Below are 26,597 nucleotides of genomic sequence, written 5' to 3'. Positions count from 1 at the left end.
GCTCCTCCTGGCTTTAAGCCTGGAGCTAATATAATCTAACACCTATGGAGGAAACTGACCCACACTTAGGGTCACTTGATATTCTAAAAGGTTCACAGACTATTTACCGGGGGAAAGATGCTTGTTACAATACATGGGGGTAGAATAAGGGAATATTTGTATGAGAAAAAAAAAAAATCAACCTCAACCCCTACCTCATGTCATACTCAAAAACTAACTGAATGGATTATAAATCTAAAGGTAAGAACTAAAATTCTAGAAGAAACTTTTGTGACCTTGGGTTAAGCAAAGTTATCAAATTGTATACCTAAAATTAGTAAATTTTCCTATTTTGAAATTTACTATAGATAGATTCTACCTCAATAAACTTTTTTTTTTAAGATTTATTTATTTGACAGAGAGAAAGAGAGCACAAGCAGGGGGAGTGGCAGAGGGAAAAGCAGACTCCCCACGGAGCAGGGAGCCTGATGCAGGGCTAGATCCCAGGAACCGGGGATCATGACCTGAGCCGAAGGCAGAGGCTTAACTGATTGAGCCACCCAGGCACCCCCAACAAAAAAGTATTTTCTTAAAAAGAAAAACGATGCCAATACCATTTCACACCCAACAGATTAGCAAAAATTCAAAAGCCTAACAGTACTCTATTGGCAAGGGTGTTGTGAAACAGGCATTCTCACTGGAAATGCAAAATGGTACCCCTATGAAGGAGAATTTGGCAGTTCTAACAAATCTATATATCATTTACCCAAAACCTGGCAATCTCACGTCTAGAAATTTACTGTGAAAACATACTTCTAATAATATTAAAATATATATGCACAGTATTGCAGTATTATTTGTAATTAGAAAATACTGGAACTATCTTACTCTCTCTTGAGTAATATGATTTCCAGGGGCTATTACCAAGTAAAAAAAGCAAAGTTCAAAAGAATATATAGTATGCAATATTTAATAAACAAGAGTGTGTGTGTGTATATATATATGTGTGTGTGTGTATATATATATATATATATATATATATATGTTTATCTTTCAAAAAACACCAAAGGAAGGATAAACTACACAGCAATAAAACTGGTTATCTACAGTGTGGTAGACACAGGGTGGATAAGATACAGCAGGGAGTATCCTCTCTGAGAATAACTTTTTGTGTTATTTTTACTTTTGGGTGCATGTTAATATTCCACACATTCAAAAAATATACAAAGAAATTAATAAAGATGGGAAGGGAAAATTTAAAAAATCACTATCACATAAGAGCACCAATTATATATAAAGCTAGTAACTATTGCGAACACATGTAAAAAACAGCCTTTGTAAAGGACATTAAAATTATCTATATTTCAATATATATTATTTATACAGACATATATGGGACACCTAGGTGGCTCAGTCAGTTAAATGTCTGACTCTGGATTTTGGCTCAGGTCATGATCTAAGGATTACGGAATCAAGCCCTTCATGGGGCACCACACTGAGTACTGAGCATGAAGCCTGCTTCAGAGCCTCTCTCTCCCTCTCCCTCTGCCTCTCCCCCCACCGCAGCACATACATACACACTCTCTCTAAAAAAAAAAATAAACCTTTTTTTAAACAAACACAAAACTGTATGCAGAATCTGAAACCAAAAACAAAAGAGAGTCTTCCCAAAAGAGAGTAACTTAGTACCTACCTTGCTTATCTCCTCTTCATATTCTCTTCTCAATTCCCCGGGTTTACTTAATAAGCGAACTGGCTGACAGTCATCAACTGTTTCAGATCAAGAAAAAAAAGAATATTATAGGCAACACAGAATTTTATGGCTTGCTTTGGTCTTTCATAAACCTATATTAATATGAAAATGTGAAATTAGAATGAATGTACAATTATTAATAGCTAGAGCAATATCTTCTCTATGGAGTGCCATTTTATTTTTTTTCCTAAAGATTTTATTTTTAAGTAAACTCTACACCCAACAATTTAAACTTACAACCCCAAGATCAAGAGTTGCATGTTCTACTGACTGAGCCAGCCATGAGCCCCTATGAAAATCTACTTTATTTTTTGAAGATTTATTTGAGAGAGAGAGAGAAAGAGAGAGAGTGGACGAATGGGGGGAGGGGCAGAAGGAGAAGGAGAAGATGACTCTTCCCTGAGCAGGGAACTTAACACGCGGCTCTATCCCACGACTCTGGGATCATGACCTGAGTCCAAGGCAGACGCTTAACCAGCTGAGCCACCCAGGCACACCTGGGATTCCATTTTAAAAGAAAGTCCAGGGGTGCCTGGCTGGCTTAGTCAGTGGAGCAGGTAACTCTTGATGTTGGGGTCATGAGTTTTCTTGCTTTGTTTTTAAGATTTTATTTATCTATTCATGAAAGACAGAGAGAGATGCAGAGGGAGAAAGAGAGTCCCTGAGGAGCAGGAAACCCAATGCAGGACTCAATCCCAGGACCCTGGGATCATGACCTGAGACAAAGACAGACACTTAACTGACTGAGCCACCCAGGTGCCCTGGGGTCGTGAGTTTGAGTCCCATGTTGGGTGTACAGATTACTTTAAAGAAAAGAAAGAAAGAAAGGAAGTACGGAAGGAAGAAAGGGAGAAAAAGAAAGGAAGACAGAAAGAAAAAAACAAAGAAACAAAGAAAGGAAGGAAGACAGTCCAAGATTTTCTGGTTCAGAATGGCAAATGAATACATATACTTATCTCTTGTTCTAGAACCTATTAAAATAACAGTATTAAAGGAATTTTTAAAAAGTAATCTTACAACAGCAAAGAGATTAAGGATCAATCAGTAAACAAGGAACTTCAACAAATTTCTAGAAAATGGGAAGCTCATATAAAAGAGATGACTTATACATCAGAATGAAGAAAAATGCAACCCTCAGAAAGGAAGGTTAGGCAGGAGATCTGCCCCATATACCAGAAGAGCAGCTCGGGCTCAAAACCACAAAGCACAATACAGACCACAATGAGTAAGTGTGGGACAGGGAATTAAAAGTTCATGATCTGTTAAATCAGAATACTTGGCTGGTAGGCATTTCTTCCTAGATGTGTGTATAAGTGCATATATGCACACCCAAAAGTTATTTTTTAAAGATTTATTTATGTATTTGAGGGAAAACACAAGAGCACTTGCGTGAGCAGGGGATGGGAAGAAGGAGAGAAGCAGATTCCCCTTTGAGTGTGGAGCCTGACCAGGGGCTGAATCCCACAACCCTGAGATCATGACCTGAGCCAAAACCAAGTCAGACGCTTAATCCACTGAGCCACCCAGGGGCCCCTCAAAAGTTATTTTTTAAAGAAACTGAATTATCTGGACAGAGCCAGTAGAGCCTTCTAAAATCTGGCACTTCAGGTGGCAAAGCATAATGGCCAAGCATAACCTCAAACAATGTCTGCCAGACACCAATGCCAATATACGTACAAGGAGCGTTATTCTAGGCTCTTGTTTTTATTTTTATTCATTTATGTTTTTGAAGGCCCTCATTTTTAAATATGAAAAGTAAAACTAAGGATCATCAGACATTTCAAACGAATCTACAGGATTAAAGAAACACTAAGCCACAGAGAGGGGAAAAAATCATCTCAAGTTAAATCTAGAAAAAGAGAACACAACTGCTTGTTTACAGGGCAGCTATTACAACTCCAGCTGACTGCTGCCACCAGGAAACTTAGGTCTGTCCTTGCCATATTTTCTGATTTTTTCAAAACAATCCAGAAATCCGTATTTTAAAGTGAAATCTCCCAATTTTAAATGTTGGCACTGAATGGGTCACAGAAAACATGTCTGTAGGCCTTACATGGCTTGCAGACCAGGAGTTTGGAAATTCACAGAAGAACTAAAAACAGTAATATAACTCCAACAGGTAGCAATGAAGTATGCTAAATTCTTATTTTACCTGTTGAGGATTCATTTGAGGCAATACAGTGGGAAATACAGGACAGAGAAGTGTAAGGCTCCTGAAAAAAATAGTAGGGGCTAGAAACAAAGCCCAAGAAGACAGGAGAGACAGCAGCACTTCAACTACAGCACTTCTAATAAAGGAGGACAGGGTACGTGTAGAGAGGAAGAGGTAGTGCAATACCAGACGTGACAGTTTAGTGGGTGGCAAATTTCTCCCATAAAGGGATAGATAATAAATATTTTATGCGTTGCGGGCAATGTAGTCTTTGTTGCAGTGACTCAACTCCTGCCATTGTAAGCACAAAACCAGCCATTGATATAGATGAGTGCCTCCGTTCCAATAATACTTCATTTACAAAAAAAGATGCAAGCCAAATTTGGCCTGACTCTTGATTTCAGCTCAGGTCATGAACTCAGCGTCAAGAGGCTGAACCCTGCCTGGGGCTCCACACTCAGCGAAGAGATCTCTCTCCCCCTCCCTCTGCCTTTCTCCCATTTCGCTTGCTCTCTAAAATAAATGAATGAATGAATAAAATCTTAAAAAAAAGATTAAAATGGTAAATTTTCTGTTATATGCATTTTACCATCATAAAAACAACAACAATCAAAACTTCTGTTAAAAAGAAAGCCACAGGACGACGGCTTGTTTCCTTCCCCTTCAGAGTAGCATGCTCTTTGTGGTCATTTTGTAGAACAAAAGCCACCTTGGATATCACCCATTGTTAATGTTTTGGGTGGCCACATTGGAGTTTTACTTAAAGATTTAAAATGGCTTTGGAATAAACATTAAAAAAGAAAAGAAAAAAGAAAACCACAGGGCTATTATGGAGACACATAAGGCCCCACATCAGTAAACCAGTATTTAATGTCTAACCTAACTTCAGCTTCAACCCCCTCAAATGTAACCTTTAACCACCCAAACTGGAACTTCCTATAGACAATCCCCCAAGAGGTCCCTTCCCCCTTAGAAGAGTGACCTTGCCTAAACATTGCATTCCTTGCTAATAAATTGTTTTTATTTTTAAAATGTTTTAAATATTTATGGTTTTTATTTTAAATATCTGTTTTGTTTTTATTTAAGAGTGAGAGAGAGCGGGTGTGGGGAGGAGGTGCAGAGGGAATCTCAAACAGAATTTCTAGTCGACTCAACACTGAGTGCCAAGCCTGATGTGGGGCTCGATCCCACGACCCTAAGATTGTGATCAGATTCAAAATCATAAGCTGGACTCTCAACCAACTGAGCCGCTCAGGCACCCCATTATTATTATTTTTTAAATGGCTCTTCTCTGCCTTTCCCTTCCTGCAGCTCAGAGGAGCCCTCTACTGCTTGATGGATGAGATGCTGCCTGATTCATGAATCGTTTAATAAAGTCAATTAGATCTTCAAATTTACTTGGTTAAATTTTTTTTTAATAGTTCTATATGATGACAAACATCATAAAATTAAAAACAAACAACTGGGAGAAATTATTTGCAAATATATAAATCAATAGAGAACTAAATTAAATTAAATTAAAATTTCCCACTGTATTTAATATTGCTGTCTTACAGTGAGTGTTCCTCCTGAGCAGCCAAGATTCACTACAGGAATTTTATCCTCATACTCTTTATTTTATTCTGAAAGAAAAATCCAAGTACATCAAAGAACTCAATGTTCAAAACTGGACCAAAACCAAATCACAATAAACCAAACTCGAACAATTAAGTCGTTTATAATAATTACTTTCATCACTCAATTTGACTCTGCTTGCATCATCATGGAAATAAAGTTTTCTTCCCCCAATTAAATTTGCTTATCTAATTTTCCTCTGAAGCCTATAGGGTTCCTTGATTCTTCCCAGTTTCTGGTGGTTTACCAGCAATCTTTGGTATTCATTCGTTTGTAGATGCATCACTCCAACCCTCGGTCTTCATGAAGTGTTCTCACTGTGAGTTTTTGTATCATCCTCCTTTCTTGTGTGTCTGTCTCTGTTCGAATTTCCCCTTTTAATGAGGACACCAGTTATAATGGAATAGGGCCCATAACACTAATGACCTAAACTTGACTACCTCTGTGAAGATTCTATTTCCAAGTAAGTTCTGAAGTATTAGAGGCTAGGACTTCAACATATCTTTTTAAGAAAACACAATTCACCATATAACAAAGTGTAATTGATCCTCAGCGAAAAACTATAAAATATTACTGAGAGAAATTGAAGACCTAAATGAATGGAGCTATTTTCACGGGTACAAAGGCTCTATGTTGTTATGATGTCAATTCTCCCCAAATTGATCTAAAGATTCAACACAACCCAAATCAACCCCTATTATGCTTTTGCTAGAAAAGGACAGGTTGATGAAAAAATCTATATGAAAACAGAAAGGACCTAGAATACCCAAAGCAAACATGAAAAATAATAATAAAGTTGGAGAGCTATTACTATGTGACTTCAAGACTTTCTACAAAGCCACAGTAATCAACATGATTTTAACATTAAAATCAACAAATCAATGGAAAAGAATAGACCCACACTGTATAAAAAAAGCCATTTCAACAAAGGTACAGGAATAAGTGATATCTGTATAAGAAAAAAAAAATTAACCTCAACCCCTATCTCACACAATATTCACAAAATTTGAAATGAATCATAAACCTAAAAATAAAAGCTAAAACTATAAAGCTTTTAGAAAAAAACATAGAAATACTTTATTTATTTATTTGAGAGAGAGAAAGTGCAGATGTGTGTGGGGGTGGGGGTGGAGGGGTGGGCAGAGGGAGAGAGAATACCGAGCAGATTCCCTGTTGAGCGTTGAGCGCAGAGCCTGATGTGGGGCCCAATCCCATGACCCATGAGTTCATGACCTGAGCCAAAACCAAGAGGTGGATTCTTAACTGACTGAGCCACCTAGGTGCCCCAGAAATATTTTAATATTACTACAGAGGATAAGGTTTTTTAGGACACAGAAAGTTATAACCATAAAAGTAAGTTTATTAATTAGACTTTGTGAAAATTAAAAATTTCAGCTCAACAGACTACCTGGGTGGCTCAGTCAGTGGAGTATCAGAGTCTGGATCTTGAGGCTGTGAGTTTGAGCCCCACGCTGGATGCAGAGATTATTTAAAAAAAGAAATAAAATCTTGAAAAAAGTTTTCAGCTCATCAAGACACCATTAAGAAAATAAGCACAATAAATAAATAAATAAAATCTTTAAAAAATAATAACACAAAGATAAACAACTCAAGAAGCAAAAGATTCAGACAGACACTTCATAATGGAAGATATATAAATGGTCAATAAACAATAAGAAGAGATTCAACATCATCAGTCACCAGGAAATGCAAATTAGAACTACAACGAGATAGGACTACAAATCTATCAGAATGGTTAAAATTAAATAGATAACACCAAATGTTGCTGAGCATGTTGTAAATGAACTGAAGGTATTTCTCCAATTCTATGTTGAAACCCTAATCCAACCCTATAGTATTTGGAGGTGAAGCTTTGGGGAGGTAATTAGGTCAGAAGGGTAGAGCCCTCCTGACTGGTTTTAGTGCCTTTACAAGAGGCCGGAGAGTGAGCTAGCTTTCCACCAGGTGAAGACATAAGCAGGAAGAGCACATCCACAAAGAGCTAAGTCAAACAGCATCTTAATCTTAGACTTCCCAGCCTCCAGAACTATGAAAAAAATATATTTCTATGTTAAAGGCACCCAGTCTATATACTTTGTTACAGCAGCCCAAACTAAGATGGGCAGAAACCAGAATTTGCAAACACTGTTGCTGGGATTAGAAAATAATACAACCATTTTGGAAAATGATAGTACATAGTTTCTTACACAACCAAGCATATACCTACTCTGAGCAATTCCACTCCTAAGTATCTGCCCAAGAAAAAATGAGAACACATGACCACAAAAAAACAAAACAAAACTATTACAAGAATCTTCACAGCAACTTTATTCCTAATAGCCCAAACCTGGAAACAGCTGAGGCACCATGAAATGGAGAACTGCCAACAAAGTATAACATAGTCAGGGCACCTGGGTGGCTCAGCCATTAAGCGTCTGCCTTCGGCTGGGGTCATGGTCCCAGGGTTCTGGGATTGAGCCCCACATCGGGCTCCCTGCTCGGCAGGAAGCCTGCTTCTCCCTCCCACACTCCCCCTTGCTTGTGTTCCCTCTTTTGCTGTCTCTGTCAAATAAATAAAATAAAATCTTAAAAAAAAAAAAAGTATAACATAGTCAACCAGTAGGATGATACTAAAAAACAAAAAGAAATAAATACCCACAAGATGAACCTCAAACATTATACTAAGTACAAGAACCTTACGTGAAAGTATATACATTGCATAATTACTATTATAGGTTGAATTGTGTCCCCCAAAAAGATACATTGAAGTCCTAATACCTGTACTAAGAAAGGGACCTTACTGGGAAAGGGTTGCCGTGGATATAACTGAGTTCATATTGCAGTAGGGTGGGCCCTTTATGCAGTATCACTGGTGTCCTTATAAAAGAGGAGAGAGATACAGAGTGCAGAGAGTCCTATAAAGACAGACACAGAGAGAGAATGCCATGTGACTATGGAGGCAGAGATTGGAGTTATGTAGCTGCAAGCCAAGGAATACCATGAACTATCAGCAACACCATGAGCTAAGAGAAAGACATGAAAAAAGAGGAAAAAAAAAAAAAAGAAAGAAAGGCATGGAACAGATTCTCCTCTAGAGCCTTTAAGAGAACATGTCCCCAGGGGCGCCTGGGTGGCTCAGTCGTTAAGCGTCTGCCTTTGGCTCAAGGCGTGATCCGGGCGTTATGGGATTAAGCACCATGTCAGGCTCCTCTGCTGGGAGCCTGCTTCTTCCTCTCCCACTCCCCCTGCCTGTGTTCCCCCTCTCTCTGGCTGTCCCTCTCTGACAAATAAATAAATAAAATACTAAAAAAAAAAAGAGAGAGAGAGAGAGAACATGTCCCTGCTGACACCTTGATTTTCGACTTCCTGACTCCAGAATTGTGGGAAAATAAATTTCTGTTAAACCACCTAGTTTGTGGTACTTTATTATGTCAACACTAGTAAACTAATAGAATTCCCTGTATATGAAGATCTGGAAAAGGCAAAACTCATTTATGGTGGGAAAAAATAAAAACACTGGTTGACTTATGGAGGATAGGGGTAGAGATTAACTGGAAAGTACATGAGGGTACCTTCAAGGGTGATGGTAATATTCCGTATTTTTGTAAGAGTTCATGTTACAAAAGGTTATACATATGTGAACACTCAGTGAAGGTACAATTAAGATTTGTGTATTTCACTGCATGTAAATTTACATTAAAAGAAGAGTTTTATAAGCTAACATTGAGCCCTCAAATAAGGGAAAGTGAAATAAATGAAAAAATAAGATAGATGAAAGATCTGTGACACAGCAAATATAAAAAAATACTGTCACGGGGCACCTGGGTGGCTCACTCGGTTAAATGTCTGCCTTTGGCTCAGGTCATGATCCCAGGACTCTGGGACTGAACCCTGCATCAGGCTCACTGCTCAGCGGGGAGCCTGCTTCTCCCTCTCCCTCTGCAGTTCCCCTGCTTGTGCTCTCTTGCTCTTTCAAATAAATAAATAAAATCTTTAAAAATAAAATAAAATACTGTCAGGATGCCTGCGTGGCTCGGTTGGCTAAGCACCTGCCTTTGGCTCAGGTCAAGATCCCAGGGTCCTAGGATCCAGTCCTGCATCGGGCACCCCGGCCGCAAGGAGTCTGCTTCTCCCTCTACCCCTCCCCCGGCTTGTGTGGATGCTCGCGCCCTCTCTCTCTCTCTCTCATATGCTCTCTCAAATAAATAAAATCTTAAAAAAGAAAGAAAGAAAATGTTACAGCACTATTCATAACAGCCCAAAATGCCCAACATCAATGGACATAAAATTTTTCATTTCTTTCACTATTTAATATCCATACAACATAGTACTGTACAGCAATGAAAACAAACTACATCACACAGATCATGGATCAATTCCCCAATATAACGGCGAGCTAAAGACGCTAGACACAAAATACAAGATGCCATGTTTTAAAAGGTTCAGAACTGGTAAAAGCAATCTACGGTGCTACACATCAGGACAGTAGTTACAGGGATGGCAAGTGACTAGAGACTGGGCCACAGAGAGGACTCAGGAATTGTGCTTAAGTTCTGGGTCTTGACCTGAATGCTGGTTATATAGACATTTTCACTTCAAAAATTCACTGAACTGCAGGTTTACAATTTGTACACTTTTTTTTTTTTTTTGCGAGAGAGGGAGAGGAGAGGGGGGGAGAGAGTGTGCGGGATCATGTGCACGTGCACTTGGGCAGGGGAAAGAGGGGGAGAGGGAGAAACAAAATCCCGAACAGTCTCCACACCCAGCAGGAGCCCCGTGCAGGCTCCATCTCACCACCCTGAGATCATGACCTGAGCTGAAACCAAGAGTTGGACGCTTAACTGACTGAGCCACCCAGGAGCCCGATTTGTACACTTTTGTATATATGTTATACTTCAACAGAATTTACGTGAAAAACAAAGCAAGGAGAATCAACCTCCAGAACAGTAAAGTGAAGAGATCTGTAGACCAGTTCTTCAACAAAACCACCACAACTGGAGAAAGGTATAAATAATCAGTCCAATAAAAATCCCTGGAAATTGTCCTAGGAACATACATCAAATGAAGAAATATTTCCCCCAAAATTTACTAAAGCTCAGTAAGAAAAATGAGAATTTTTGGCACTTGAGCCATAACCTTCTCCCAGCTAAACAAGAGGGAGGCTTCACTCCAAGTGGGGTGGCCAAGCCAGGGCTTCCTGTCTCCCCAGCTCCTGGTAAAGAGCTACAGCATCCCTCTGGGAGAACAAACTGCCAACATGTCTTATCCCTTCCAGCTGCAGAGACCGAATTCCAGGTAAGTGGACCTGAGAGAGTGTGGGGTCCCTTCCTCCATCCACTTCAAACACACAGAAGGGAAGCGTTACCCCCGGCACAGCAGGTAGAGAATACTAGGGCCCCTATTGCCCTCATCACAGCTCATTCATGGGGCAAAGGTTCTAGGGCTGGCAAGCCAATCAGACTGGAGGCTACTATGCCAGCCTACTGTCCTGTTCATAAAGAGAGAGGTAAGCCATTGTCTCTGGCTCTAGCTCTAGAACACGGACTCAGATTTAGCCCAGGGAAAGAGGCAGACCGTAAGAACTGAGAGCTCCAAAGATCTCCCACAAAGAAAATGGGTTTACTTAGAACAGAATGTGGAGAAGTCCAAGCCTAACACCAGTCTGGGCACCTGGGTGGCTCAGTCAGTTAAGTGTCTGCCTTTGGCTCAGGTCATGATCCCAGGATCCTGGGATGGAGCCCTGCTTCTCCCTCTCCTTCTGCCCCTCCCCAACCCTCATGTTTTCTCTCCCTCTCTAGAATAAATACATAAAATCTTTATTAAAAAAAAAAAAGAAGAACACAAGTTTTAGTGGTAAGCACTTAAGAGAAGGCTGATGGACTGCTGTCAGCAAAATGGCAGAGCAGGAAGCTCCAAGCTCTCATCCTTCCACAGAAACATCAAAAAACAAGTAGAAACTATCAGAGCCAACATCGTCCATACTCTGAAAAACAATTAAAGGTTTACAGCAACCAAGAATATGGTGAATCAAGAAAAAGGCAACTTCAAAATAGTAGGAAAGTTCTGTGGCATTTTTACTCTTGCCCCACCTCCTCCTCAGTGTAGTGTCAGTCTTGAAGGATACCCACGTTCTCAGAATAGGACACTGGTTCCCATTCTGTAGGGGGTGGAGCATACCGAGGGCAAGACACATGCTCCAAAAACACGTGACAAGACCACCAAACTTTCACCTTGGGCTGATCCCTAGGCTCAGTGCAAGCCTGGCTAAGGTTTGAAGGACCACCTCTGCACTGAGCCAACATTCCAAGACAAAAAGGTGCTTTTTTGTTTCGTTTCTTTTTGTTGTTTTTTTAGGTCCTGAGATTCAAGGAAATCTGTCAAAACACTAACTGAACACAAGCTAAGGCAAAGAGACTCAGGTGACCACACGCAACAGGCATATAGTCTTTGCAAAAACAGTCTGGGAAAGTTAGTGAATAAATGGAGTATAACAGCCTTCAACAATCAAAAAAATGGTGAACTCTGGGAAAAGGGAAGAATCTGACTTCCAGCATCACTACATTCAAACTTCCAATTTCTGGGGGAAGGGAAGTGGGGGATTGGGATAGGCCGGTGACAGGTACTAAGGAGGGCACATATTGCATGGTGCACTGGGTGTTATATACAAATAATGAATCATGGAATGCTACATCAAAAACTAAGGATAGGGGCGCCTGGGTGGCATAGCGGTTAAGCGTCTGCTTTGGCTCAGGGCGTGATCTTGGTGTTATGGGATCGAGCCCCACATCAGGCTCTTCCACTATGAGCCTGCTTCTTCCTCTCCCACTCCCCCTGCTTGTGTTCCCTCCCTCGCTGGCTGTCTCTATCTCTGTCGAATAAATAAATAAAATCTTAAAAAAAAAAAAACAAAAAAAACCTAAGGATATACTGTATGGTGACTAACATAACATAATAAAAAATTATTTTAAAAAAAACGAGGAAAAAAATGAAAAAAAAAAAACACCAAAAAAACAAAATGTCCCACAAATGTCCAATTTTCTCAAAAAAAAAATCACAAGGCATAAAAAGAAACAAGAAAGTATGGACAATTCGAAAGAACAAGATAAATTAACAGAATCCATTTCTGAGGAGGTCCAGACATCAGATTTACTACTTAAAAACTTTAAAACAGACATTTTATCAACAATGCACTGGGAAAACTGGATATGCACATTTAAAAATTGAAGATGGACCCTTACCCTATACCACATTTAAAAAATTAACTCCATATGGATTAAAGACCTAAGTATAAGACTTAAAACCATAAAGTTCCTAGAAGAAAACAGGGAAAAAGCTTTATGACATTGAAATTTAGCAATGATTTCTTGGATATGACACCAAAACCACAAGCAACAAAACAAAAATAAACAAATAGGACTACATCAAACTTAAAAAACTTCTGTGCATCAAAGGACACCATCAGCAGAGTGAAATGGCAACCTATGGTATGGGAGAAAATATTTGCAAATCATATCTGATAAGGAGTTAACATCTAGAATACAACTCAATAATAACAAAAAAACAAATAACCCAATTAAAAAATGAGCAAAAAAAGACTTGAATAAACATTTCTCCAAAGACGACATACAAATGGACAAAAAACACATAAAAAGATGTTCAACATCATTAGTCATTAGAGAAATGCAAATCAAGACTACGATGAGATAGTATCTCATACCCATTGGGATGGCTCCATTTAAAAGAAACAAAAAAACAAAACAAACAAGCAAACCCCAGAAAGTAAGAAAATAATAAGTGCTGACAAGGATATGGAAAAATGCAGTCCTTGCACATTGCTGGTGGGAATGTAAGAGTGCAGGCTATGGAAGAGTATGGCAGTCCCTCAAAAAAAAAAAAAAACCCATAGAATTAACACATGATCCAGCAATTCCCTCCTGGGTACATACTCAAAGGAGGTGAAGCAGGAACTCAAAAAAATACTTGTACACCACTGTTCATAGCAGCATTATTCACAATAGCCAAAAGGTAGAAGTAACCCAAGTGTCCACTGATGAATAAACAAAATGTGGCAAATACAGTCAATGGAATATTATTCAGCCCCAGAAAGGAATGAAATTCTTTTTTTTTTTTTTTTTTTTTTAAAGCAGGCTCCACACTGGGCATGGAGCCCAACGAGGGGCTCGAACTCACAATACTGAGATCAAAACCTGAGCTGAAATGAAGGGCTGGATGCTTAATCGACTGAACCACCCAGGTGCCCCAGAAAGGAATGAAATTCTAACACATGCTACAATATGGATGAACCTGGAAGACATCTAAGTGAAATAACCCAGATACAAAAGGACAGATACTATGATTTTACTTATATATCTAAAGTGGTCAAATTCATAGAAACAAGAAGTAGGATGGTGGTTAAAAGGGCTGGGGGGAGAGGGAACTGGGGAGTTACTATTGAATGGGTATGAAGTTTCAGTTTGGGAAGATGTAAGAGTTCTGGAGATGGATGTTGGTGATGATTGTACATCGGTGTGACTGTACTTAATGCCACTGAACTGTACACTTAAAAACGGTGGAAATGGCAAATTTTGTGATATACTCTACCACAATTAAAAAGACACAGATACTAAGATACCACTTCACACCTAGAGGATGGCTATTTAAAAAATAAAAATAACACCAAAAAAACCCAGAAGATAGCAAGTGTTGGTGAGGATGTGGAGAAACTGGAACCATTATACATTGCAGGTGGGATAGCAGAATAGCACAGCCCTGTGGAAAAGTTGAGCAGTTCCTCAAAAAGTTAAACACAGAATTACCATACGAGGGGCGCCTGGCTGGCGCAGTCGTTAAGCGTCTGCCTTCCACTCAGGGCGTGATCCCGGTGTTCTGGGATCAAGTCCCACATCAGGCTACTCCGCTAGGACCCTGCTTCTTCCTCTCCCTCTCCCCCTGCTTGTGTTACCTCTCTCGCTGGCTGTCTGTCAAATAAATAAATAAAATCTCTAAAAAAAAAAAAAGAGAATTACCATACGAGGGACGCCTGGGTGGCTCAGTCACTTAAGCATCTGCTTTCAGCTCAGGTCAGGATCCGGGAGTGCTGGGATCCAGTCCCACATCAGGCTCCTTGCTCAGTGGGAAGCCTGCTTCTCCCTCTGCCTGCTTTGCCTGTTCTGCCTGCATCTCTCCCTGCTTGTGCTCTGACAAATAAATAAGATCTTTAAAAAAAAAAAAATTAACCTTTCTACCTTTATTAAAAAAAAAAAATGACCATATGATCCAGCACTTCTACTCCTAGGTACCTACACAAAAGAACAGGAAATGTTCAAATACTTATACATGAATATTTATATCAGTACTATTCAAATAGCCAAAAGATGGAAACTCAAATGTCCACCAACGGATGAAGAGATAAACAAAATATAATACAATCCATAAAATAAATATTACTTAGTTCTACAAAGGAATGAAGGACTAATACAAACTATAACTGTGTATAACCTTGGAAACATCAAGTGAAAGAAATCAGACACATAAATCACATACTGCATGAATACACTTGTATGACAAATCTAGAACAAGCAAATTCATAGACACAAAGTCGACAGAAACTTGGGAAGAAAGGGTGGGAAAGGAGAAGAATGGAGAGTCACTACCTAATGGTTAAAGAATTTGGGGTGATGAGAAAGTTCTGGAGGGGCGCCTGGGTGGCTCAGTCAGTTAAGTGTCTGCCTTCAGGGGCGCCTGAGTGGCTCAGTCAAGAGTCTGCCTTCGGCTCAGGGCGTGATCCCAAGGTCCTGGTATGCAGTCCTGCATCAGGCTCCCTGCTCAGCGGGGAGTCTGCTTCTCCCTCTCCCCCGCCCCAACCAGCTTGTGCTCTACTCTCTCTCTCTCAAATAAATAAAATATTTTTTAAAAAAGTTTTGGAAACACAGTGATGATAGTTGTACATTGTGAATATAACTAATGCCATTGAATTTTGCACTTAAAAAGGTTAAAATGGCAAATTTTATGCTATATATATTTTTCCACAATTTTGAAAAAACTAATGATGTGAAATATCAAAACCAGTGAATTGTACACTTTAAATATATCAATTCTATGTGCAGATATCAATAAAGCAGTTTTAATAAAGTGTAACTACTACTGAAAACATCATTAAAATGGCAAATTTGTTATACATATTTAGCACAATATAAGTAATTCCCCAAAAAAGGCAAGTACACCAGAGCACAGGCACCATATTCAAAGCCTAGACAAGAAACACTGCGTGGCCTATAGATCACCTAAGTGTGCTAGAGTCAAGTCTACAGGGTGGAGGGCTTTAAATAAGAATAAATGAACTAGAAGGACCTGGTCACTAAACGCTATTTGAGGCTCACTGCATGCTTCAGGGAAGACTTAAATAAATGGAGATGTAGTGCTGTAGTCAAGTAAGTTAAAGAAAATAAATGAAAGCAAAAGAAATACAAGAATCCAGTACTTTCTGTCCTTCTGGGGTTGCTCTACTGACTGACTACTGCTCATCTGTGAATATTTATATACCTTTCACATGACTGAAGGCGCTATGTGGGCCATTCTTCTGGGTTTGTTTCTTTGTTGTCATTTTTAACCCCCCCAAAACAACTGAACACAGCCTGGGCATTCTAACAATGAACAAAATCTTACCATCGACCTCAATCAACATTTTGGGGCCCATAAAACCCAAATCCCCGAGGAAAATTTAGACAAATATTAATCGGCTTTTTATTCTTCTCGAAAATGGATTAGTGGTCATTCACTTTTTAAAGGATTTTGGTTTTTCAGACAACACGCACGCTGGGTTTTACTCACCGATTTCCTCTGATTCCTGCCCAGAGACTCTAAGCTTGCATTCCTTTGGATAGTGTTTTTGGATTATCTCCCACAGTTCCATGTTGACAAGAGAATTTCTTCGGGTATGGTACCGGGTCCACGAAGAGACCCGGCGGCGACAGAAGGGACAGCATAAACTTGCCTTTTCGACAGTCGATTGGAAGCATGGTTTACAGAGCGTGTGGTTACAAGGCAGTGTTACGGGCTCGATTAGGATTTCCACACAGATGCGGCACTGGCATTCTGACAAGGAGGGGATGGCGCTTTTGGGTACAGCCATTTTAATATGCTAAAAAGGCATACTCAACATCAATACCTGAAAGAGAAAGAATCTTATTTCCGGCCCAACTACGGAGAAAGGAAATTAACACCTCTGTGTTTAAATATTATGCCCAGCAGCGTTTCAGAATTCAAGGACTGGGAGCATCACATAACTTCTTGAAGCAAAAAGGCGCTCTGCCATCTAGGGAAACAGGACTACTCTGGAAGGCGGCGTATTTGTCCATGTTTAAGACAAATGTCGGGTAAGGAAACGAACCTTTCCGTCGGGAGACCTCGGCTGCTCCGAGACATTAGCACAGCCGTTGCGGCAAGGCTGGCAGTGCGCTTCAGCTCTCCCGCGCGCGAGAGGAGGTTCGCGCCAAGTTCCCCTCCTCCCTCTTACCAGCTGAGGGTGCTTCCTTAGCTCCCGGCAGCCAAGCCCCAGGCAGCCCAGGCCCGAACCTTCGGGGCCTCAGCTCCGCGAAGAACGCTGTTTCCGCCCGGACGCCGGGCTGAGCTGGAGCAGGACTTCCGCTTTACCGTTGTCGTGGCGGCAGCACGCGAACCCCCGCGTTCCAGCTTTCGTGCACCTTGGCCGTTTCCCGAAGCTCTGAGCCCACAGTCCCCTTTCTTCGGTCAGCCCAAAATACCTAATCTTAGCAGTGGTGCCGTAGCAACCCGACAAGGACTAGTGACGTCACAACTGCCCACCCAAACGGCCCCTCCCACCCAGAGAACCGCCCAAAGGCCGACACAGCTGATGTTCAGAGGGGTGGGACTTCCGGTCCTATGAGCGGGGCCACTCCGGCCCCGCCCCTCTCCGGGCGCGGCAAAAGGCCCTTCCCTTGAGTTGCAGTACCTTCCGCTGCGGCAACGCTTGAGTGTCGTGTGGTTTGTCTCTGGCAGAAAAAGGGAAGCCTCAAGACAAATTAAAGACCAGAAATTTTAAAAATCCTTCCCTCTTCCTTTTTTTTTTTTTAGATTTTATTTATTTATTTGACAGAGAGAGACAGCCAGCGAGAGAGGGAACACAAGCAGGGGGAGTGGGAGAGGAAGAAGCAGGCTCCTAGCGGAGGAGCCTGATGTGGGACTCATCCCAGAACGCTGGCACAGCTGGGAACGCTGGCAGACGCTTAACGACTGCACCACCCAGGTGCCCCTAAAAATCCTTCCCTCTTCTTAAAATTCTACTCCTCAGACTACTTTTTAGTTTCTGCTATCTTGTACCAAACCTCTTAGGTCGCTTTCTAGAGTTCTTAGGAAAGCATTTCCTAGGTTGATGTCCAAGAAAGGATGTGGTCAGAGAATCCGCAAACTTGCTACAATTTAACACGCGCTGCCACAGCCTTTTCCAACCCACCCCTTCTGAAGTCTGAGGCTCAGAGATAGGTGGTTTTAGGATTGCCTTCCCTTCTAAGTGCTGTCCAAAACTGACCTCTTGTGCTCTGGGGCCGAAATAGGTAAGGCGAAGACTAAGAGCTTGGGTATGAAGAAGGAAGATAGTTCCTTGCTTTGCCAGGCAAAGGAGGCTGCAGCAGGCTGATGCCTCCAAGACTGCGAGCCTCGCCAGGGAAAAAGGCTGAGGAGTTTCATAGGAAATTACAGGATCTAGGCAGCTTAGACAGGAATCTGGTACGTGCTGCCCCCACGTTTCTTATGTTTTCGAGGTGGTCTCATGACTAGCACTGCCATGGGTCGTCCAAGTCTTGTTACTAAGTGTCAACATCCGTACCCAGTTCTTGGAACAAAAGATTCTACAGAAAAACAAGTGAAAGGGAGGGGGAGGCCTCAAGAAAGAGGAAGAGAAACATTTGTTCAGTTTAAAGTTAAGATTCGCTGAAGGATTAGTGTGTCCATCTTAATTTCCATCCATTCATTTCTTCTTTATGTTTTTAAATTTTTTTACCATCTTATTCTTTTTTTAAATTATTATTATTTGTTTCAGGGGTACAGGTATGTGATTCATCAGTCTTATATCACACCGAGTGCTCATTACAACACATACTCTCCCCAATGTCCATCACTGATCCACCCCATCCCCCAACCCCCCTCCCCTCCAGCAACCCTCAGTTTGTTTCCTAAGATTTAAGAGTCTCTTATGGTTTGTGTCCCTCTCTGGTTTTGTCTTATTTCACTTTTTTCTCTCTTCCCCTATGATCCTCTGCCTTGTTTCTTAAATTCCACATATCAGAGAGATCATTTGATAATTGTCTCTCTCTGATTGACTAATTTTGCTTAGCATGATACCCTCTAGTGGAATGCAACTGATTTCCGTGCATTGATTTTATATCCTGCCACTTTACTGAATTCCTGTATGATTTCTAGCAATTTCGGGGTGGAGTCTTTTGGGTTTTCCACCATGTCATCCGCAAAGAGTGAGAGTTTGACTTCTTTGCCAATTCGGATACCTTTTATTTCTTTTTGCTGTCTGATTGCTGAGACCAGGACGTCTAGTACTATGTTGAACAACAGTGATGATAGTGGACATCCCCGCCCTATCCCTGACCTTAGGGGAAATGCTCTCAATTTTTCCCCATTGGGAATGATACTCACTGTGGATTTTTCATAAATGGTTTTTATGATACTGAGGTATATCCTTACACTGTTAAGAGTTTTGTGGGTTTTTTTTTTTTAAGGTTTTTATTTATTTGTCAGAGAGAGAGAGCACAGCAGAGAAAGTGGCAGGGAGAGGGAGAAGCAGACTCCCCACTGAACAAGGATCCTGATGCGGTCGGTACTCTATCCTAGGACCCTAGGAACATGATCTGAGCTGAAGGCAGATGCTTAACCAACTGAGCCACCCAGGCGCTATTAAGCATTCAACTATGATCTCGTGGCTGACAACCAAATCTTGTGCTTTCAGGCCATAATTTAAAATCTTAATTCATCCTAATGAGTTACTTTGTTGTTTTGCCTACTTGAAGGATCAATTCATTGTGCTTCCTCCAGGAAGTATTCCTCAGTCACACAGTGATAACCTTCCTCTGAACTCACCCCATCATGTATTGCCTAGTGATAGTGGTTTTTATTGTAGTCTTATTATTTAACTCTTGCATTTTGATTTCTATGTTCAGGTAGATAGGTCTATGTAATGGATGCATTTTATGTGTTTACTCAGATTTCCTTGGCCTTGTTTACTTTTGGCACCCACAGTCCCTTGCTCTGCCGGAAGCTGACCAGTTGCATTTCTAGAATCTCTGACCCTTCCTTTCACTTCTGGACTCCAATAAAACACTGCACTGAACAAGGCAGGCACTGGCTTCCCACGGCTGCTGGCAGGGCTTAAATAATGCATCCTGGAAGTATGTTGGGGGGGTGGTCACTCCCTATGGAACAGACTTTGGCCAACTGAAAACAGTAGACTAAGTAAGCATGACAGAGAAATTTCCTTTCCATCTTTCTTTCTAGGCATGGTTTTCCCAAACAGTGTGTCTGGAGAAGGACAAGACAGTGCATTTTTTTTTCAAGATTTTATTTTTAAGTAATCTCTACACCCAACGTGGGACTCAAACTTACAACCTTGAGATCAAGCGTTGAATGCTCTACCAACTGCACGAGCCAGATGCTCCAAGACCGAGTGCATTTATCTACCAAGCACGCTGCTGTGTCTCATGGCTCATTTTCAAAGAAGGGCCAGCAAGGTAACACATCATATTGTATTAACTTTGAATCCTCTGTCTAACTCCTTCCAGAGTGTTACCTCTTTTTGGTTAATCTGAATTTGTACCTCCGAAATAAAGCATAAGCACTTAACCTTTACCTGGCAGACAGGGTCCACATTTTTAAATGTTTCTGTTATTCCTAGCACCTAGTACATGGCATTTGGTATTCAACAAATTTTTTAAAATTTTTAAAAGATTTTTAAGTTATTTCTATATACAATAGAAATTTCTATATCCAACCTACAGCTCCGAGATCAAGAATCACATGCTCTATCAACTGAGCCAGCCAGGTGCCCCAATAAATATTTTAATACATAGTCAATGTATAAGAGTTCCCTTTCCAGTGTAAAATAACTATGGTAGTGTACCAGAGAGAAAATGCACAACATATAATATATATTAGGTGTTTTTTTTTTTTTTAAGATTTTATTTATTCATTTGACAGAGACAGAGACAGCCAGCGAGAGAGGGAACACAAGCAGGGGAGTGGGAGAGGAAGAAGCAGGCTCCCAGCGGAGGAGCCCGATGTGGGGCTCGATCCCAGAATGCCAGGATCACGCCCTGAGCCAAAGGCAGATGCTTAACAACTGAGCCACCCAGGCGCCCCTATATTTGGTGTTTTTATTGGGTTTTTTTTTTTTTTTTTTTGTCTTTTAGTATATAGTACATTCACATGGTTCAAAATTAAAAATGTACAAAACGGATTAACAGTAAAAAGAATTCCTCCTACCTTTGACCCCTAGCCTCTTTGTTTTTTTTCTTAGACAACCAATGTTCTTACTTTCTAATGTATCTCTTCGGAAGAAGCTTATGAAGTTTATGGATATATTTTTTAGCTTGTGTGTGTGTGTGTGTGTGTGTATTTGTTTTTGCCCTTTATTTCCACTTAACAATATATAGGAAATGTTTTAAAACAATACATCTTGGTGATAGCCCCGTCAAGCTTTTTCATTTTCTTATATTGCTACACAGAAAGTATCCATTCTATCAATTTATCATATTTTATTTAAAGTTCCCCTCACTTTTGCTGTAAAAATAAGCCTGTAATAAATTGCACATACATCTTTTTTCCCCATTTGCAAGATAAACTACCAGAAGTAGAATCTCTTGGTCGTCAAAGTTAGTTTCTGATTGATGGTATCAGCTCTTTCAGGGATGACTTTTGCTCTTCGGGGGCCCTCACTGCTTTCCCTTTCTCAATGACCTGAACAGCCCTCAGCAAACCATCCTGCAGAGCCTGATTCTTTACCATGTTAGTGATCAGGAAAGGGACGTCCCTGATACACATCCTCCTCACTTTAGCACCATAGTATTCTGCCTTGCTACCGTGTGCAATAAAGAAGGTACAAAGTGCTGTGATATCTCCTTCTTGCAGTCCACACTCCTCCAGAACAGACTCCCACACAACCCTAATGCGCTGGTTCTTGACTTTCCGTCTCAGGACAGAGGCTAAGGTGGGAAGCCCTCTCACCAGGTCTGGCAGCTTCTCAAGCACACGAGTGTGCAAGCAGATGAGTACTTCAATGACGTAGCTGTATAAAATATTCAGTTCCATTGGAGTGAATCTACAAAAGATGTAGAGAGCTTCATAATCCGTAGAACTCCTTATGTGCAAACATAGAATGAATTCTACTAGGGTACAAACCCACTAGAAGAACCAGCTGTTGATTTTAGAAAATATTTTAGAAATAGGGCCTGCACTACACGGGATAGCTTAGTTCTCAGGCCACTCACACCACAAATTCCTCCACAGCAGAGGAGTTACGTCACCCATCTCTGTGTTAGTAAGACATTGGCAAACAAGAGACACTGTGATGAGATGTATATGGCAGTGCCGGCGTATAAACAGGTGCCAAATTAATCGTTTTTGAATGAATTAACCTTAAAAAAGATGATTTCTTCACAATCCATTGAAATTCAAGTTTAGAATGACCACTGCAAGCTCTCGCAAAGTCACAAAATTCCACTGATTTCTCATTGGATACTCACTTGGGTGCCAGGACTGCCGTCCACAGCTCATCTTGGGCTGCCTGGCTTGCCAAAGCCTTGCTATGCTGTTCAAATCTCTGGGTCAGACTATCCTTGGTGAAGTCCAGTTCTTTAAACTGTGCTTCTAAGGCTTGGAGTCTGTGGTCTACTCTATAGGATAAAAGAATCAAGGGGGACTTTAGGACAAGGGACAAAGGTTTTGCCTTAAGATAAGGCTCTAATACATTGTTTATAACCGCTATTAATTTGGGTAGCTATTTAAATTTAAGATTATGAACAGATGTTGCTATTTGCTGTTCTCTCCAGCCATCACCCCAGTTCCCAATTCCTTATATTGCCAAACTTTTTAATTGTCTGATTATTTGAAGTATCTGCCATGTCTTGATTTTGTATCGTACTTTATACTTTTATACTTTCGAAAGTGTTTTAGGGGCACCTGGCTGGCTGAGTCAGTGGAGCCTGCAACTCTCAATCTCAGGGTCTTGAGTTCAAGCCCCACATTGGGCATGGAGCCTATTTTTTTTTTAAAAGTACTTTAAATACAAGCATTACTTTGATTCTCACAATAAGTATAAGAAGTGAAGCAGTGATTTTTATCATTTTACAGGGAAAGAAATTGAGGGGTGCCTGGCTGGCTCAGTCAGAAGAGCATGGGACTCTTGATCTCAGGGTCATGAGTTCAAGCCCTACATGGGTGTAGAGATTACTAAAAAAATTAATAAACTTTACAGATAAAGGAATTGAGCCTCCAAAAGATTGAGACTTAATGTCATAGCTTCCTAGTGCTGGGACCACTATTTAATAAGGTGCCTTTCTCTACTCTATTCTGACTGCCCAAATCCTATCCAACCTTCAAGGATAAGCTCACTTTCCACTGCTTGCTTGAATCCCCTAACCTTTCTGCCTAGAGATCACCTTGCTGACTTAATTTTCACAAGGACTGCCTCCACTAATTTTTAGAGTTAGCATTTCATGAATGAAATTGTAAGCTGTTGGAGGGAGGGAATCAGAGACTATTTCTGGGACATCTTTATCTGTCCCCTAATACCTAGCAAAGGCCTTAGACAGAAGTAATTAAACACGTCTCATCCGTGATATGAGTGAGTTGCTGAGCTGTGCAACCCAACAAGGGCATTTTGGGTAGCTCTGAACAGCCTTACTCACCAGGGGGCGCTGTGGCACCAGAATTATGTCAAACTGAATCAGAGAACTGGAAACAACCACACAGCTCACTTGCCTGAAGGCCCCCACAATTGTTTTCCGTGAAGGAAGTGATACACAAATACACATACCACTTCCCTGAGCTTCTATGTCCCCAGTGACCCGAATCCTCTTATAGTTGCCCAGGTTCTGTTCTTGACCATCTTTTCTTCTTGGTCCTCACTTTATCTCAAGGCTAATTCAGCTTCAGGTACCACATCTCTCCTGAGCTCTAGACCTGTAACGTTTAACTATGTTTTGGGCATCTCCACCTGGAGGGAGATGTCAAACTCAACTGTCCTAAACTGAACCTGCTAACTATTCCCCTCCCCCATCATCAGAAATTACTATGGTGGCATTTTCTCACTGTTTTGGATATTTTTTTTTTAAGATTTTTTATTTATTTCACAGAGATAGACAGCCAGCGAGAGAGGGAACACAAGCAGGAGGAGTGGGAGAAGAAGAAGCAGGCTCCCAGGGGAGGAGCCTGATGCGGGGCTTGATCCGAGAACGCTGGGATCACGCCCTGAGCCGAAGGCGGACGCCTAAGGGCTGCGCTACCCAGGGGCCCCTTGGATATTTTATTTACATATAGATAAGGCCCGCTATGAAATGTATAATGTTTATAGGAATGTAAGCCTGCAGGGCCTAATATGCCGGCAGTTTCTGTCTGCATGTCAAACAATGTCATCTGGCATGCTGTTTGTATTAACTTTGACCCCTTTAAGACTGTATTACTTAAAGGTCATCTCTAGCTTGAAGTCTAAGAGAGGAACTCTAGCTGGTCGGTCAGTATAGAAGTTCACAATTGTTAACAGTTCTTTGGAAGCATCTCATCAAAAGGGATTCCCCCACCATTCCAAATAAATCCTAAACCACATGTCTGCAAATCCAAATCTGTTTTCTATTACAATTGCCCAGCTTAGTGATATCACCATCCATTCAATTGCTTGAACTAGAAATCTCAGAATAATTTTTACCTTTTTTTTCCCCTTCCTCTCCATTATTGCCTCTAAACTACCCCTTCCTCTCCATCACCACTAAACCAGTTAATAACTATCTTTCACTTTAACCTAGGATTACAGTAGCCTAACTGAATCCTTTCTTTCAATTTCTGCTACCTCTAATTCATCCTCTAGAAATATGCTTCTTTCTTTTTTAAAGATTTATTTATTTATTTATTTATTTATTTATTTATTTGTCAGAGAGAGAGCACAAGCAAGGAGAGCTGCAGGCAGAGGGAGAAGCAGGCTCCCCACTGAGAAAGGAGCCCAATGCGGGACTCAATCGTAGGACCCTAGGATCATGACCTGAGCCGAAGGCAGACGCTGAACCGACCGAGCCACCCACACGTCCCTAGAAATATGCTTCTAAAACATAATTCTGATCATGTAACTCAACTGGTTATCTATGTTGTCCATTGATACAGTTAGAGCCAAATTGGATATCCTTAGGAGGATAAACATAAAGCCCTTAACCCTTTGCTCCCATCTTCTGCCAGCTCTCTCTCGTATCTTAGTCACTAATCATGTGAGACATCTAGCCTCTGACTGATTCCGGGCTTCTGTGGCTTCCAGGTACTTTTCCCCACCCCAGAATTCCTTCCCATATTTTTCTTTCACATAACCTTTTACTCACACTTTAAGATTCAGCTTAAATATGTCTCTCTGAAGGGTTCCTTTTCCTAGTATAAAATCCTTTCTTCATGTTCTCATGGCCCTTTAGGAATATCATCATCATCAGGGCAATCACATTAAATTCTAAGTCTTTTTGAATACTGCTGTTATCCCTCTCGGCTTTGAGCTCCTTGAGGACAGAAACCATATTTTACTTATTTTGTATACTTAGAATATAGCACATGCATTAATTGAATGGAATTCACCTGGGAGTAATTTTTTATTATTAATTTATATATATTTTTAACCTGGAAGACTTAAACCGCTTTAAACAGAGACAGAATTCTAATTAGCTTGTCTATAGTTCTTTGCCTATTTTTATTCTTTATTCTTCTCTTACCCATCTTCCCAGAAAAGCAGACAATGCTTGCTCCCTCCCTGTAGCCCTTAGCAACCTTTTCATTGCCTCCTTCAAGGATGTGGTTTCATTGTTCATCTTCTTAAGGCAAAATGAAAGGAAACAAAACAAGGAAAACAAAAACCTAATGGAGGTTCGAATCCAGGGTTTTCTGCTGTCTTCCTCTCAGCAACAGGCAGCAGCAGTATGAGTATTTGATCTAAATTTTGCCTGAAAGGTCACTCAGTCCAAGAAGCTTTTAATAGCTTGTACATCCAAATATAGTTTCAAAGAACTGATCGTGTGAGCACAGGTGTCCTAGAACGCACTATAATATTTGCTTTTGTAAAATAAGCCATAGTACATCAACATAGCAAAACAATCAGATGTGATCGCGGCTCTAGGTGTATTTCAATAAATGTATATATGGATATACAAATATATACATATAAAAGGATTAAATTTGAAGGAAATATTACTCTCGAATTTTAACAACTTAATTATTCTATTATAATCAAAATTAGGTTTAAAGACATTCCCAGACCTTTTATGATGTATTTTATCAATGCTAAAAATCTAATCACCCTTAGAAACTAATAAATATTTATTGAGAGTTTCTAGTATTAGATTAGGTATTGAAAATAAAAACAGACAGGGGCGCTTGGGTGGCTCAGTCAGTTAAATGTCCAGCTCTTGATTTCAGCTCAGGTCATGAACTTGTGAGATTGAGCCCCGCACTGGGTGTGGAGCCTGCTTAAGATTTTCCCTCTCTCTGTCATGCTGTCTCTCTCTCTCTCAAAATACATACATACGTACATACATGCATAAGTACATAAATAAGAAAATAAAAACAGACATAAAACAGGATCCCTGAATTCAATGTGTTTAAACCCTAATTGGGAAGACAGGACATAGACTTAAAAAGAAAATGTATATAAAATGTTGTGCACCAAATAGGTACAGACCATAAAAATCACAGATGAGAGAGTAAGTCACTAAAGGCTTAGATAATTGAGAAATGCTAACACTGAAGGTAGAATTTGGTCTTAGGTTTAAAGGAAATGTAGGTCTTTGATTATCAGAGAAGACAGAGAAAGATATTACAAACTGGAGTAATGTGAGC

General features: G+C 40.5%; 2 protein-coding genes across 6 annotated transcripts in view; both read right to left on the bottom strand.

The window, feature by feature from the left end:
- The window catches only part of RNF168 (ring finger protein 168), a 38,800-nt gene extending 21,458 nt beyond the window's left edge, over nucleotides 1–17,342 (bottom strand). The window contains exons 1-3 of one of the 5 annotated variants that reach the window (XM_048215015.2): nucleotides 17,014–17,327; nucleotides 16,329–16,665; nucleotides 1,673–1,749 (exon numbers count right to left, since the gene is read on the bottom strand). In XM_048215015.2, the coding sequence (XP_048070972.1) occupies nucleotides 1,673–1,749; nucleotides 16,329–16,629 (378 nt within the window). In that variant the 5' untranslated portion in view covers nucleotides 16,630–16,665; nucleotides 17,014–17,327. Of the gene's footprint in view, nucleotides 1–1,672; nucleotides 1,750–16,328 lie in introns of all 5 variants that reach the window. The other 4 variants (XM_026495790.4, XM_026495792.4, XM_026495786.4 and 1 more) reach the window with 4 other exon arrangements.
- A 3,336-nt stretch (nucleotides 17,343–20,678) lies between these two features.
- On the bottom strand, nucleotides 20,679–25,692 carry SMCO1 (single-pass membrane protein with coiled-coil domains 1). Its single transcript, XM_044382932.3, has 3 exons — nucleotides 25,533–25,692; nucleotides 22,262–22,411; nucleotides 20,679–21,837 (listed from the first exon to the last, which is right to left on the bottom strand). The coding sequence occupies exons 1-3, from the start codon at nucleotides 25,571–25,573 to the stop codon at nucleotides 21,393–21,395; spliced, it is 636 nt and encodes a 211-aa protein (XP_044238867.1). The 5' UTR covers nucleotides 25,574–25,692; the 3' UTR covers nucleotides 20,679–21,392.
- Between the last annotated feature and the right edge of the window lie 905 nt (nucleotides 25,693–26,597).

This window comes from Ursus arctos, unplaced genomic scaffold (genome assembly GCF_023065955.2).
Source record: "Ursus arctos isolate Adak ecotype North America unplaced genomic scaffold, UrsArc2.0 scaffold_4, whole genome shotgun sequence".
NCBI lineage: Eukaryota > Metazoa > Chordata > Mammalia > Carnivora > Ursidae > Ursus > Ursus arctos.
The sequence above is the reverse complement of the archived record's forward strand: the minus strand, read 5'-3'. Positions and strand labels throughout refer to the sequence as shown.

Coding starts and splice junctions, on each gene's coding strand:
- SMCO1 (XM_044382932.3), bottom strand. CDS start 25,573: ATGAACAATGAAACCACATCCTTGAAGGAGGCAATGAAAAG. Junction 22,412..25,532: donor TTGAAGGAGGCAATGAAAAG/GTTGCTAAGGGC, acceptor TTTATCCTATAG/AGTAGACCACAGACTCCAAG. Junction 21,838..22,261: donor ACGGCAGTCCTGGCACCCAA/GTGAGTATCCAA, acceptor CATCTTTTGTAG/ATTCACTCCAATGGAACTGA.